The sequence below is a fragment of the Artemia sp. Qi Xiang Cuo genome, chromosome 5, assembly GCF_049724085.1.
Source record: "Artemia sp. Qi Xiang Cuo chromosome 5, ASM4972408v1, whole genome shotgun sequence".
NCBI classification, from domain to species: domain Eukaryota; kingdom Metazoa; phylum Arthropoda; class Branchiopoda; order Anostraca; family Artemiidae; genus Artemia; species Artemia sp. Qi Xiang Cuo.
This window is the reverse complement of record NC_142798.1, coordinates 21,258,488-21,274,642: the sequence shown is the minus strand read 5'-3', so window position 1 is coordinate 21,274,642 and position 16,155 is coordinate 21,258,488. Positions and strand designations below refer to the sequence as shown.

Sequence of the window (16,155 nt, the reverse complement as noted above, 5' to 3'; positions counted from 1 at the left end):
AATAATTGCAAAGTTTTATACTTTGTCGTTCCCATACACCTTTGGAGATAATCCTAGTTGTAAGAGGTATAACTGCTACTACTTCTAATAAGAACTCACTACAGCACCAAGCCACCTGAGGGCAACAGTGCTGCGCAATCTCCTCTTGGATTTCAGTAAAGACGTCATTCAAAAGACCCTAATTATGTTCGATTTTTTTTTATTGAACATCAAAGGACCTTCCTTAAAATTTTCCATCTACCCTAATTAGTTGAAACTCAGAAACTAGAATTGTAGCTCTTACAGATCGAATTATAACTATGCTCGCATGGGAACGGCGCACAAGCAAATAGGTTTGAGTCAGTGTCAGCAATAAAAAGTGCCAAAAACATTTCATTTTCAACCTTAGATTTCCTAGTTTGCCGATAATTTGGTAAACTGAATGGTCTGCCATCACCCTAACAAAAAATATCAATGTAATAACAACCTTGGTAGAATTATTTATTTTGGCTTATTGTTTTTAATTCGTTTATTTTTTATTTTACTTTCTAGTTTCTTCAGCGTTGTTAGCTTTTTAATTCTTCCCATTTAGGTTTTTGTTTCATTCTGATCTCCACGATCAGAATGAAACATTCTGATCGTGGTGATTTTTTTGTCTTTTTTTTTCTGGTCTAAACCGTTCGCATTTTCGATCAGAAAATGGGAACTTGATTTTTTTTTAGGGTTTCTCTAATATTGCTGAAGAAGGAAAGCAGCTGACTTCTCGAAATATCTGTTTTGTTGCATCCAGTATTTTCGTTGGCCTTGTCAAACCCCGTACTCGCTTTTCTTCTCTTTTTTTTTGTGATGGTTTATTGTTTTTAATTCGTTTATTTTACTTGCTAGTTTCTTCAGCGTTGTTACCTTTTTAATTCTTCCAATTTGGGATTTTTGTTTCATTTTGATCTCCACTTTGTTTGTTTTTGTCATTTTATTTTTATCTAGTCTATATGGTTCGCATTTTCGCTCAGAAAATGAACTTGATTCTTTGAGACTCTCTCTAAGACTGCCGAAGAAGGGAAGCAGCTGTCTTCTCGAAAAACCCGTTTGTTGCATCGAGTATTTTCGTTGGCCTTATTTGTTTGTTTTTTTCCTGGTATGCCGCAATCGAAGTATTTGCTGTGTATATGAAGCTGGCAAAAAGATAGCACTAGATAAGGGATAGTTAAAAGACCTGAAATTTTCTAGATTTTACGAGTAAGGGTAAAATAGAAACGTTTCAAAGGATAGGAGGGAGAAGGAGTGCTGGTCATAAATAATGCTTTAGAAGTTAGGTGATTTATCACGTGAAAGGTAAGGTCTACTCCACCCACTTGGCACACTTCCTTTTTGGAAGCAATTTTGGAATGCTGCTAAGTGAAATATGGCTTTTCGATTAAGGAATAGGTGATCCATCCTTGACATTCATAATATGAAAAAAGAAAAAATTGAGATACACATTTTGTGCTAAGATTTACATAGAAGCAGCATCAGTAGGTCAATTTGCCCTTCTAAAATAGGAACAAGCTGAAACCAGTTTCCATTTACGTTTATTCTGAAAAAAAAAAAAATCTGGGAAACAAAGAAAATGTACTAGATTTTGGTTGAGGAAATGAAATTCAATTTGTGTTTTTTGTCCAAATTGCTACGGAATAGTTGGTCAATTTGTCAAAATTTGTCATTAGAACTCTCAAAGAAATAGATACATTTAAGGTAAAAAACAACAACAAAAGAAACAAAACCACTTTTTCTTTGAATAACACATTCTAAAAACTGATTCAGTTCGTTTTGATAGTCATCTAAATTAATAAGTATTATTAATCGTAGATAAGTTTTTATTGCTAGTAAAGTAATTGTATAAAAATAATCAAAATTGCTTATAATTTTCCTTTAGAAGGCTTTTTTTTTCAATTTTGTGTATTTAAAGGTTTTGAAATTGTACGCTTGGGAGCCATCCTTCCAGAACCAGGTTGAAGATATTCGCGATAAAGAGATTGAAGTGCTCAAGAAAGCTGCTTATCTAGGTGCAGGAACATCTTTTCTTTGGACGTGTGCCCCCCTTCTCGTAAGTCTTTTGCATTTATTTTCTGTGGAGACTATACTCTATGTGACCTTGTAAGATAGCTTCTGGTGAGGGCTTATTAGGGTCCTGGCCAGTGGGAGAAGGTAAATAACACCTGATGTTCTTTGGGAAATCTGTGACCTGTCATTAGTGAAAGGGACTGGCAGTTCCATGCCAAGATCATTCTGAATAACTAAGGATCTAATATGCCAAGCTAAAGCAAGTGTGGCTGTCCTCGAAATGCCTGGGGTGTTAAGACTGTGATGAGCAGGGATTTAAGTAGAGTCTAGTGAACTGGGATTAGAGAGAATCTAACAATCAAAGACAGACGCCCTGTGGAGCCCATGAGGTAATTGGGAACAACTTGGGTATATTTCATGCCAAGATCCACAAGTGTGGTGGGCAGGGATTTAAGAGGAGTAAACTGAGATTGGGGACGATATAACAAACACAGACAGATGCCCTGGGGAGTCCACGAGGTGATGGGAAACAACTTGGATATCTATTTTCAATCAAGTTATATTTACATAACCAAAGTCATCCTGATTTTCCCGAATCCAATTTTCTTGCAATCCAATATAATCTTTTTCTCTTATACTCGCATACTGTATTCAAAAGTGTACAAGTATAGTTGAAATATATTATCTGAGGATAGTTATCTGTAGACTCTACGTTTTAAAACGTCACAAATTATAGTTCGTTTTGTTTTGGCCCAACTAAGAGGGGTTTGAATTATTGGACGGTCATTTTTCTCTTTACATATAGTACTTATATACTCAGATGATTCGACTATAATACTTAAGTTATATTCCATAAATGTACAGAAATTTCACTCAATAACACAGTATAAAACTAAGGATACAGTTTGTACGGGATGCATCCTATAAACGTTACATTAGAATCTTTGCATTTTTATTTTTTTTTGGGGGGGGGGGCAACGCAAAATCCAGTGGGGTTAAGGGGTTTGGACCCCTTGTCCCCCCGAAATGTTTGTGTGAATCGTAAAAATGTAAAAAAAAACTAATATAGACACTTTTTTATGCGTTTTTAAAGTTTTTTTGTACCCCCCCCCCCCCCAAAAAAAAAAACCCTTTGTAACCATAACCACCCTAAAAAAACGTGCATACGACCGGGGGGGGGGGGGATCGCAGGGCTAATCAAGACAAATTTGTATCGTTACAAAGTGAAAAGTGTGATAGAGAGAGCGGAAAAAGCGTGATAGAGAGCTGGTAAGGATGGGGAGATAGAATAGAGATAATATGAGAGAATAGAGGGCCTGTGGGTGTATTTACGCTTTTTAAGAAAGAATAGGAAAAAGACTGTTGTTAAACATAACGTAAATATACGTAGAGCTAATCTAATATTTATTTTGCTGCTAGGTATCATTGACATCGTTTGCTGTATTTGTGTTATCTGACCCAAACAATATTTTGGATGCACAAAAAGCTTTCGTTTCTCTATCACTTTTTAATATTATGAGAATGCCAATGAGTATATTACCAATGATGATTGTGGCCGTAGTTCAGGTTTGACATTCACTCTTTATATAAAAAAAAAATCGAGTTATGGTTGTGTAATGTTCTCGGTCTGTCATTTCTGGAGTTTTTGTCAAGTAAATCTACTTATATCATGAATGTTTTAAATGTACCTTTCAATTATCCCACTACCGTTTTATTATTTATGATGTTCAAGTTCGAGCAAACTTTAAACTTGAATCGCTTTACAATTTGTATAAACTTTATCGTATTGACTCTTGTAGCTAGATATTTTCGCTGTTAATTTTGAAATTTAGCATCGATGAATTGTCGAGTAACTGAAATAATTATATAAAAAACTTAAACTGTGATTTTGAAAAAAAAAGGCTTCTTTATGTATGTATGTACAACGTCTAGGGTGTCCTCGTGTTATTTTATTTAATTTTTTTGGCTTCTTCTTTTTCCATATGGGAGTTATTGTTCTTTTACATTTTGATTGTTCTGTTTGGGTTATGCTATGTATTTGTCCTAGGTGGCACTAGTTACATTTGCCACATATGTCTTGGCAGATCCTACACATGTATTGTCTCCGAAAATAGCCTTTTCAGCTTTGGCGCTGTTCAATATTCTGCGTTTTCCAATGTCAATGCTGCCGATGATTATCACACAAGCTGTACAGGTTAGTCTCTCTCTTTCTCTCTCTCTCTCTCTCTCTCTCTCTCTCTCTCTCTCTCTCTCTCTCTCTCTCTCTCTCTCTCTCTCTCTCTCTCTCTCTCTCTCTCTCTCTCTCTCTCTCTCTCTCTCTCTCTCTCTCTCTCTCTCTCTCTCTCTCTCTCTCTCTCTCTCTCTATCTCTTTCTCTCTCTATCTCTATCTCCTCCTCCCTTTCTCTCCCTCTCTTTCTTTTCCCTCTCTCTCTTCCTCTTTCCCTCTCTCTCTCATCTTTCTCATCCGTCTCACAATCCTGGTGTCTCTATGAACACATAGTGAAATGTATTCTTCGTCATTACCACCAAAATTTCTATTTCACGAGAGCCGCGTTTTCAGGCTCAGCGGGTTCGAACACGGATTGTTCTCGTCTAGTTTCAATTTTCCAGTTTTTCGTCTAGTTTCAGCGGGTTCGAAGTTTCAACTCCGTGTTTGATGCACTAGATGCACTGATGCACAACGCTTGATGCACTAGACGAGAACAACCCGTGTTCGAACCCACCGAGCCGCGAACAACTTGTCTTCGAACACGGGTTGTTCTCGTCTAGTGCATCAAGCGTTGGGCATCAGTGCATCTATAGTTTTCTAAAATAAAAGTACAGTGCCACGTTAAAATTAAAAAATTACAAAGTTATTTATATACGAGGCGGATATAAGCCGCATGCTCTTTGCGCTGAATTTTAACTTACATTTTCCTGAGAGTGTGAGTAATACTATGTTAAATCTGAATAATTTATGATTAATGATAGTCTTTTGGCCCTATTGGGGACAATATTGTTGTTTTACGGCAAAAAATCAAAATAGTAAAAAACAATTACTCTTTTGTTACTGAAAAAAGGCACTAAAATTTTAATTTTGTTTTAGAGATTCCTATCAGAGATTAAGGCTTGAAACTTTCACTGGAGGTCTCTCTGACATGTTGAATTTAACATTGCACTTCTTATCAAGTTTGCTTTCACTGGGGCTGCTTCTTTTTGCAAATTTTCTTATGCTACTAATTTTTTATCGGTAATTTTAAACTCTAGGAATTTTAAATTTTTGTAATCAGCATAGAAAACATACCTCCAAGACATTTATTGTTATCAAAGATGTTTTTTCATTATGATTATTTGTTTGGTTTAAATCTTCTTTGACCCTACGAAAAATTAATGAACATCATGTCTAAAGCTTCTCGTCATTCTTAATTACGAATAATCTGAATGTTTAGAATAAATATGTTTATAGATCAACGTTTTGTTCCAAGTCTTAAAAACAAGGCTTAAATTCGTGGATAACACTTGAATTTTACCCAACAGAAAGGATCATTTTCTTGTGCGTGGTCTCTTCTGAAGTAGACAGTATAATAACAAGTTTTAACTTTATAATATGCAGAAAAATCATGTTGAATACATATTCTAGATCGCTTTTACTTTAGTCTATGTTTTCCTGCTATATATATTAATTTTCGAATAATATGTTATCCAATGTTAATATTTTCTTTGTTCCTGTATCTTAAATATTTATAGTATTAATCGCCATCAGTCTCTTTTTCAGTCAAGATTTGCAAATACTGTTTCGTATTTGTACAAGATTTACAAAGACTATTTTTGTTATTCAGTTTGGACGTATAAACACAATCAAACACTATTAAAGGGGGGAAGGGTAGTGGTTCCCTTTTGAATTGAAATGATTTATTTGTGAAATTATTGGTCAGGTTTTTTCCGAATGTTTTAATACGCAAATATTTCAAACACGAGCCTATGGAGAAAATACTGACCATAATAAAAATACAATATAAATAGCGACGAAGACCACACTGCCTTTCCATCATAAACAATAAGTAGAACAACAGGGAAATTTTTATGAAAGACCGTGGAACCCAACTTTCAAATTAATATTTCGACCCTATATCCAAGAACCGTCCTCAGCAAAACAAACGAAAAAAAAAAACAATATAAAAGAAACTCACATTAAAGTTCGATCATTAAAACTGAAATTTTTTCTTTTTTAATTTTCAAAACAACCTTTGCATCATTATTTCAAGGAAGTTCAACCAGGACTGGTACACCAAGCGAAGTGGAAATAGACAATTGATTCAAATGAAAAAAAAAATACTCACAGACAAGCTCTTAAAGCTAATCTCGCCTTCCTGGCAGCCAGCCTAGAAGGTCTATCCGTAACAGGTTGAGTGGAATTATTTATAGCTTTTTAAATATAATTAGTTAAAACATTTCTAATTAAATTTGTATATAAGGCATTAAGCGAATATTCCCCCAAATCTCTATTTAAAGAAATATTACTGTTTATTTTAATTTTAATTTCAAAACAGGTTGTTCGAGAGGCAATTGAAATTAAAATCAAAATGAACAGTAATATTTCTTTGAATAGAGATTTGGGGGAATATTCGCTTAATGCCCTATATACAAATTTAATTAGAAATGATTTAACTAATTATATTAAAAAACCAGTAAATAATTACACTCAACCTGTTACGGATAGACCTTCTAGGCTGACTGCCAAGAAGGCGAGATTAGCTTTAAGAGCTTGTCTGTAAGTATTTTTGTTCCATTTGATTGAATTGTCTTTTTCCACTTCGCTTGGTGTACCAGTCCTGGTTGAACTTACTTGAAGTAATGATGTTAGGGTTGTTTTGAAAATTAAAAAAAGACAAAAATTTTTTCAGTTTTAATGATCGAACTTTAATGTGAGTTTCTTTTATATTGGTTTATCTTCTTTTGTTTTGCTGAGTACGGCCCTTGGATATAGGGTCGAAATATTCATTTAAAATTGCGTTCCACTGTCTTGTATAAAAATTTTCCTGTTGTTCTGCTTAAAAATACAAAATACATAAATAAAAAAAAATACAAAAATACAATGCAATACAGTACTAAAAATACAGTGGACAAAACGCGAATTAAAGTGTAAGTTTATATTCAAATTTTCATTTTTAACAATTACAAATATATAACAAACATTTTCGCCGACGTATGGGGGTTTGCCGACGCGTGAAAGTCCAAATACCTATTTACCTAATAAATCAAATAATTAGATAACTCAAACAAACAATAATAATAACAAATCCAGTCTCCATCCCACCCGGCGTCCCAACCAACCTTAACCTCCCCTAACCACTCTTCTTCCCCTACCTACCCTACCATTCATAATAAAAAGCAACCTAGAATATCCATCTAAAATGATTTTTCTGCATATTATAAAGTAAGAATTTTGATGGCATTGTATTTCCTTTAGAAGAGGCCATAAACCCAAATAATTCCAAAGGAAGCTTGAAAGTGATTGTAGTCTGGGTTTTGATGAGTCATTTTATAATTGAAACAGTTTTTTAACCTATCATAGTATGGATCTTCATCGTGTATTACTTGCCATGTCTTAAATCGGTGTTCTAGCCTGAGTAAGACTAGCTACTTTTCCTAATTGCTTGGTAATTATACCTTCGAAACAGAGTTTTTTCTTATTGCTTCGGGATCATGATATTGTGTTGTTTTATTGTGTATTGTTTATTTATGTAAGTTTATTTTTCGGTACACGGTTTCACCCTTCCGCTTATTATAGATTACACTTGTTTTTTTTTTTTCTTCTATTTTTTTTATTTATTTATTTTTGTTAGTAGGACACCCTCGAAAGCGACGCTTTTGGTGTGCTACCAATTGATTTTGTCTCTGTTTTTTGTTTTTTTTTTATAATAAATTGCTATTACTACTTAATGACAGGATATTTCTATGATCTAATGAACGAACATTTATATTAATTAAACCAAGTAGAAACAGTAGAATTTCAATAAGTTAAACTCTTAATTAGATGTTCCTCACCTTCTATTAGAGGCAACGCTATAACGTTGCCTATAGTAAAGGTCAATGTGATTTGTTCCCAATTATGTGTGTATCTCAATTTTGTCTTTATTTATAACTTTTTCATGAAAACTTTATAGAGCCCATTATAAAGGATTAAACTGACTTTTTTTTCACATAATTTTTGCGAAAGAAGACAAAATTATGGTAAAACTTGAATAGCATATTTGGCAGTTCATTACCTTAGCTCTCTCCTACTGCCATTTCTTGCTGACATTGCAACAAGTAACAATTATTGAAATAGTTTTTAAAATTTTAAGAATAATAGTTGAACATCGACATTTAAAAAAAAACATTATATTAAATTATTGTATTATATTAACACTAAAATATAGTAATTATTATTTACTAATCGATTTGCTAATTCATTCGACTAATTTATTTAGGCTTCTGTGTCTCTGAAAAGAATGAATAAATTTATGAATGCTGAGGAGCTCAATCCAGATGCCGTCACACATGATCCAGATGAACGTAAGTGATTTTATCTTTATTTCTTTCTTATTTTGAAATTTTGCCATAAGCCTTTGAGATTTTCATTTCAGTTAATATTTTGGGCTTGCCAATTTACTGTCTCTAATTTAGGAATTTCATAATCCTGCTTTAGAATATGCGTGATGGTGTTCTATGAGATAGGAACATTTAAATGGAAGAATTTAAAAGAGTTCCCTTTAAAAATATACAAGGAGATCCTTAAAATTTTTATGTAGACTCATTTTAATTATTTTTCCTTTTTTTTGGCGTCTGTTCAGGTAGCAAATGTTTGGGCCTTAGTATAAATACTGCAAATATGCACTTGCAAATATATAAGACCAATCATACAATACTGTGGAGTGTTATTAATTTTTGTTCAATTTGATTCTAGATAAGCTAGCGAGGGGGTATAAAGAAGTGTTTACTGGTGGATATAGATCAAATTTTTCCATAAAGTGTGATTCTTTTATATAAGTTTTTTATTTAAATTTTTTAAGCTGTGGCTGTTACCATGATGTGATAGTCTCAGTTAAAATCGTGGGGTAGCCATTTTGATGTCTTCTTGATTTAGGAGCTATACTATCCTCCTTTTGAACATTCTGCGTAAACTACAGCAGTCATTCGCCAATAGGCGATGGCGAATAGACGACCCGGGTTTGTTTGGCCTCGTACTCGGTCGACATTTGCATTCGGCTTTTTATGTTCCTAATTTTCCACCTTTTCGTAACCGTTCTTTTACACCCTTCTTGAAACTGTTTTGAAAACCAGCTGCCAACATATTCCAGAAGATTAATCGACCTTTCATCATTATGTTTAATGCCCCACCATTTGCAAAATCTTAAGTAAACCCTTGAAAGAATAATCTGGCCACTCAGAAAACGATATACCGAAGAAAAACTTTTTTTTCTGATCTGTAAAAATTATTTTTACTATTTTATTAGCTAGCGTTAAAAAAAAGACTGTAGGACTTTTATTGTGAGATGAATGTTATCTTTATACTTTGCTAAGGACGGATACTGGAGATATAGCCGAAACATTCAATCCACTTCTTCAACATTCAATTCTTCTACAATTTACTGTCTTTAAAATTTACTTGTTGCTTTATTCGCTTTACTGTTAGAACCTCTAATTGCCTTACCAAATTTTTCTTTGAAACATAGCTTTTTATTAACTGATCTGTCCTTTGCAGAAAACCCTATTGTAGTGAAAGATGGATCATTTTCCTGGGGTGTAGATGAAAAACCGGTGCTGAAGAACATCAGTTTTGAGGTAGAAGAAGGAAGTCTCGTTGCTGTTGTGGGAATGGTTGGATCGGGAAAATCTTCTCTCATATCGGCCGTTCTTGGAGAAATGGACAAACTTAGTGGAAAAGTAAACACCAAGGTATAAATCCAAATCTTAAGACTCTCTTCATATACCCCTGATTTTGTGCATTATCTTTTCCAGACTAGCTTTCTGGAGGACATAGGTTAAGAGTCATGGCAAGAAAATTCTTTCGTCTATATCGATTATTGTATTCAGAAATATCTCCATTTGATTAGTTTTAAAATTGCGAGTTTTAATTGTACTGATATATTGTTTAAAAAAACGCATCCGGTCGACAAAATATATATGCTTTACACGTGTATATATATATATATATATATATATATATATATATATATATATATATATATATATATATATATATATATATATATATATATATATATATATATACATATATATATATATATATATACTACCGGAACTGCTGCTACTGATAGCTTATCGCACTACCTGAAGCCAGCACAGCTGAGTACGCTGTTGCTCCATCCCATTCAGCTCGGATTCTAACTCTTTACTCCCTCCTATGAATTTCCTGCTTCCATTATAGTCTTTTAGAAGAATGACCTCTTCCCACTTCATTCGAGGACATCCTACTTTTTGTTTAGCCTTAGCTGAATTTCCAAAAAGTGTGATTTTTGGCAATATACTGTCCTTGGTCCATAAAACGTGTTCCAACCATTATGACCTTTCTTTGATTATAATTCTCGAAAGTGAGATAGGACCACATTTCTCAGCTGTCGACGACATCTAGCATATTTTAATTAATCTTTTGTAGCGCCTATTTCTTACAGCTAGTTCTGACCACTATCATGCCTTTTATTCCAATCTTGGCTCTAAGGCATATCTTTGTTTTTTACAATATTTTTCCCAAACACAGAAAAATGCCTTATGCCATGGCTATTCTACTGTTAACACCTTCACTACATCTACCATCTTTACTATTAAATACTACCCAGGTAAGTGAAGCTATCCACCCAATTAATCCTCTTGTTTCCTAATGTCACCGCTTCATCTTTATCCACTTTTAATCCAAAGGATTTAGTCTTCTTAGCATTAATTTTCAAACCTATTCTTGTTCCCTGGACTTTCAAAATCTACACATTTATTCACCTCCCCAATACTTATATCTAAGCATTCAAATCCTCTTAGTAATCTAAGTCGAGTTACGTCTTCCCATTTAATAATTCAATAAAATTTATTTAATTTTTCAATTTTTTTCTTTAATTATTTGATTTCTTTAAACTTCTTATTTAGCACCTTGTGCTCAAATAGCCTTTGCTGTGCGCCTTAGAACAAAGTCAGTCAGCACCGAGATACGAGTAATGATTAAATGAGGATAGGAAGCAACCCTACCTAAATTCTGATTCCGCACTGAACCAAGTACTAACCTTGTGTCGTTCCTTAACCACAGCAATTATTCTCGTTCATTGTACTAATCATTTCAGCGTTCTTGTCTGATATATTATACAAGGATATGACATCTGGGGGCATAGGACCATTGAAACAGGGAATAGGACCATTTTTGGGTGAATAGACAAGTTTTTGGGCTCTATAATTCCTTATAAAAGAACTTACTAATCGGTAATAAAACTTTACATTTGTATCCATGTCATAGCAAGCAGGGGCGTCCCGAGGGGGGAGAGGGGCGCGCCGCTCCCCCAAACTTTTTTGAAATTCGGTAAAATTTTCGGCGAAGGCGAAAATTTTGAAAATCGGCTGAAATTAGGAAAATCGACTGAAATTTGGCAAAATTCTAGATTTCTGAAGGAAATTCGGTATAAATCAGTTAGCGATTCGTTAAAATTTACGGAGATCCCCCCTCCCAAATAAAATAAGCCTCGGGACACCCTGGTAGCAAGGTCAAGGTTACTGGCGAAATATCGTTTTTTGACAAAATTGGCTAGATATTTATACAAATTATTTATGGATTACAATTTTTATTTTTATTTTGGCACTTGCGCTTATGCACATTATTACACGTAATTTTTGGTTAGAGTTAACATGTTTTTATTTCAGGGAAGCATAGCTTATGTCCCCCAGCAAGCTTGGATTCAGAATGCAATTCTGAGGCAAAATATCATTTTTGGAGGAGCGGAGGAGGAGTCAAGGTACAATCAGGTCATCGATTCTTGCGCCCTACGCCCAGATTTTGATATACTTCCTGCTGGAGATAACACAGAAATTGGTGAAAAGGTAGCATTAATAAAAACTGAAGAAAAAAGAAATTATTACTATGCCGTGCTGCGTTCCACTAATTAGTTTAATTCAATAATTATCCAGCTTCTGAGTTGATGTCAGTTGACAAATTAACATGATAGTGCTTAATGATAGCTGTAGCTAATACATAATACGCCTGTTTCCCGTAGAGAATAAAATTTGCAGTCTTATGGCAATGCTCGAATACAACTTGGATAATACAGTCATTTTTGCAAAATTATTAAGTATAACTGATTATTGCCTGGTATCAAATTTGAACAGTTTCAAGTTCTATTGCAGTTAGATTTCTCTTTTACATTAAGATTAAAGTTAATGTTTTTGTTCTAAATGATAAACTCCGGAGCCTCAAATAAAGAGCATCTTCAAAACACAAAACGAACAGAGATTATGCGAATTATATGACGTAGGCTCTCTTTTCCCTAAAACGTCATCTTGTGATAAATATTAATTAAACTCTCCGTAAAGCATAAATCAAGTCTTAATGCAAAGAGAGAGTGACGCAGATAAGTTTGGGGGACTGCCCCGTAAATAGGATAATCTCTCTTCGTCTTGTGGTTTCAATATCGTTATTTACTTACATTTGATTTGTATCTACAGGGTTATCCAGAATATTAGGAAACGTGTCGTCAAACACCCCAAGGTCCATGCCTTAAACTTTTACTTGTGCATAAGAGCCCATCCAAATACTCTCACTCTTGATAAAAATGTAAAAAAAACTAGCTTTCTGGTCGTCATGTCTATATTTCAAGATGGGAGGGAGGTCGTTTGGCAAATATTGCTCCGGGTGGAACTCTCCGCCCTCCAGTTCTTCCAAGTTCGTGCAAGTAAGCGTGTGAATACTATAATTTATATTCTCCTTGGCATCAATATTGCAGACTTAGTTCAAATACCTTCCAAACGATTGGTTCTAGGAGATGAATCTCCTCTCCATATAGATCTGAAAGCTTCAAACTTTCATGACAGTTTGTAAAATTTGGGTCCCCAAAAATACATTTTTTGAGGCCTCATACAATCTCCAACAAAAAAGGAGTCCTGACCCCCTCCCCCCCCAAAAAAAATCGTTGGTGTGCAACTATGCAACGCTACCTGACTGTCAGCCTTCCGTTCATTCTGTATGAATAATTTATATGTTAGCCTGCTGGTCTTGCAGACCACCCCAACGAAATCTGAAAAGTCTGCATGCCCTTCCAGCCTGAGTGGGAGAACATCGTAGCAGCGGTAAATTAGAGGAATGGTTGGCAGCTCCTTCTTGATACCCCGGGTTCCGCTGGAGGCAGGGGTAGAGCTGAGGTCTAAATATATAATTAGGGACGAAGGCAACACCATATGGTGCTTCTGTCTTAGAAGCTCGAAGCCTATGTATATAACATATCCAAACTGATTGGTCTTCTAAGAATTTCGCTTCATAGCCTTTTTGCCCAAGTCGGGTCAAAACTGTTGTTTTGTGGCACAAAATGGCAGGAAAAAAGTTAAATAAATAATAATAATAAGTAATACATAAGGTGCTTAAAGCTCTATTCAATGCGCAAGTCAAGAGACTCGCCTCTCACAGCAATTTCTGTTTGTTTTAAATTTGAATTACTAAATACAATGCTTTTGGTTTAAACATCTAGGCAGTGACTGTTTGGGGAAATAAAGAGCAATTAAAGAAGTAGTGTATAACCACTTCTAAAGGAAGCGTATTATTAAAATCAAGGTAGCAGCCTACATTGTAGATTAAGGGAATATCACGAGCCGATTGTTTAAAACAGTTTGAACAATATGGGTATTAGCCTACAGTTGGGGCTATTGAAAAGAAAGCATTTTAAGAAAACAAATTCTTGCTTCAAAATATGCAGAAAATTTGTAGTTAACTCTTTTTGGAGGCGCTTCCACTATACTTTACCCCCACCCCTCCCCCTAACGTGCAAATATATAGCAAAAAATGTAGAATTTCTAGCCATTTTGTCATGCGTCACTTTTGTTTTAACCCTCTACTTCTTTACTTGCTTTTTAGAAGGCTCTAAGAAGGAACCTGCTCTTCAGCATTACTTCTTTACTTGCTCTTTATTTCTCCAACAAGCCCCAAACAATATTCATTGTAGAATCTAGTTGTAGTTCAATGGTGAAATTCATACTATGATAGGACTAAAGACAGCGTATTACTTTACTACAAATTTCAGTGAAGTTACCTTAGAAAGGGTGGGTTACACAAAAAATTAGGCAAGAAATGTCTAGAATGTAGGGAAACACTGATGTCATTCGTGTCTGTTTTCAATGACTTTACCGAAGAAAAGATTAAGATCCCATAAAACAGCGTTTTGATGTCTGGTAATCAGGACGTATCCAGGATTTTTTTTTTTTGGGGGGGGGGTTCAAAAACAACTGTAAAAAGCACACCAAAAATTGATTTATACTCATTTTGTTACGTTTTTACGAGTCAGACAAACATTTTTCTGGGGGGGGGGGAGGGGGAGGTTCAAACCCCTAACCCCCCCCCCCCGGACACGGGCTTCTTAGTAATATGATGTCTTTGTATAGGATTTACCTCGTTTTAGCTAATGATAGATTATTGATCTACTAAAACTTTGTTTTGTAAGTAGGTACATTAAGACTAATTTTCTGTCTTATATATTATGATCTTTATTGAGTTATTTGTATTTCAGGGCATTAACCTGAGTGGAGGCCAGAAGCAGCGTGTTAGTCTTGCCAGAGCTGTTTATAGCGATTCTGACATTTATTTGATGGATGATCCTCTATCAGCAGTGGATACTCATGTAGGACGACATATTTTTGATAACGTCATCGGTCCTAAAGGCATGCTTCACAAGAAGGTATTTTTCTTTTTTCCTATTATTAGTTAAGCACATGCATTTTGTTTTGTGTTAGTAATTGTTGTAATTTTGATAGTATTAAAAAAACGTATTATCATAGGCAGCGCAATCGCGCTGCCTAAGTAAAGAACTATGTTGGCAGAATGTATTATTTTTTTTTCCATACCAGGGCACTTTGTATCGAAGGAGTTGTTGTAGAAACTTCGAAAAGGGCTCATTCGATTGGAAATTGGAGTGGCTAGTGCCCTTTTTAATAGTCGAAAGCGATTGGAAGGCAACTAACACCCCTTCCACTCCCACCATTTCCCCAAACACATCCAATCAAAATTTTGAGATAGCCACTTAGTTCAGCATAGTTGATTTCCAGATAGAAAATATGTTTTTGAGGAGGACACTCCCCCATAACCCTCAGGGCAAGGGTTTTAAGTTATGCCCTGGGGGCATGTAAGAACGATGTTGGCACAATGTATTATTTTTTCCTTTAGACCAGGGCACTTCGTATCGAAGAAGTTGTCGTAGAAACTTCGAAAAGGGCTCATTCAATTAGAGATTGGAGTGGCTTGTGCCCTTTTTTGTAGTCGAAAGTGATTGGAAGCCGATTAGTACCCTTTATACACCCACCATTTTCCAAAACACATCCAATAAAAATTATGAAATATCCATTTTGTTCGACGTAGTTGATTTCGAGATAGAAACTATGTTTTGAGGAGGACACTCCCCCACAGCCCTCGGGGCAAGGGCTGTAAGTTATGCCCTGGGGGCATACAAGTTTTTTTTTATAGAAAGCGTTTACGTAGAAACTTCAAAAAAGGGCTCATTTGATTGGAAATTCAAAGGGCTTGTGACCTTTTTAATAGTCGAAAGTGATTAGAGAGCAACTAACCCCCCCTCTCACGCCCGCCTTTTCCCCCAAAACATCCAATCAAAATTTTGAGATAGCCATTTTATTCAATGTAGTTTTAAGTTCTGGAAATTTGGTCTTTGAGGTTGACAGCCCCCCCCCCCATAGCCCTCAGGGCAAGGGTTGTAAGTTAGGCCCTGGGGGTATATAAGGTTTTTATAGAACGCGTTGTCGTACAAACTTCAAAAAGGGCTCATTCGATTGGAAATTGAAATGGCTAGTGCCCTTTTTAATAGTCAAAAGTGATTGGAAGGCAACTGACACCCCTTCCACGCCCACCATTTTCCCAAACCCATCCAATTAACATTTTGAGATAGCCATTTTGTTCCACGCAGTTT

General features: G+C 35.1%; 1 protein-coding gene across 6 annotated transcripts in view; it reads left to right on the top strand.

Moving 5' to 3' along the window:
• MRP (Multidrug-Resistance like Protein 1) overlaps positions 1 to 16,155 on the top strand; it is a 175,237-nt gene that overhangs the window by 89,801 nt on the left and 69,281 nt on the right. For 4 of the 6 annotated variants that reach the window (XM_089089429.1, XM_089089427.1, XM_089089423.1 and 1 more), the window contains exons 12-17: positions 1,925 to 2,062; positions 3,439 to 3,585; positions 8,473 to 8,557; positions 9,747 to 9,940; positions 11,903 to 12,079; positions 14,749 to 14,916. In XM_089089429.1, the coding sequence (XP_088945555.1) occupies positions 1,925 to 2,062; positions 3,439 to 3,585; positions 8,473 to 8,557; positions 9,747 to 9,940; positions 11,903 to 12,079; positions 14,749 to 14,916 (909 nt within the window). Of the gene's footprint in view, positions 1 to 1,924; positions 2,063 to 3,438; positions 3,586 to 4,066; positions 4,214 to 8,472; positions 8,558 to 9,746; positions 9,941 to 11,902; positions 12,080 to 14,748; positions 14,917 to 16,155 lie in introns of all 6 variants that reach the window. The other 2 variants (XM_089089428.1, XM_089089426.1) reach the window with 1 other exon arrangement.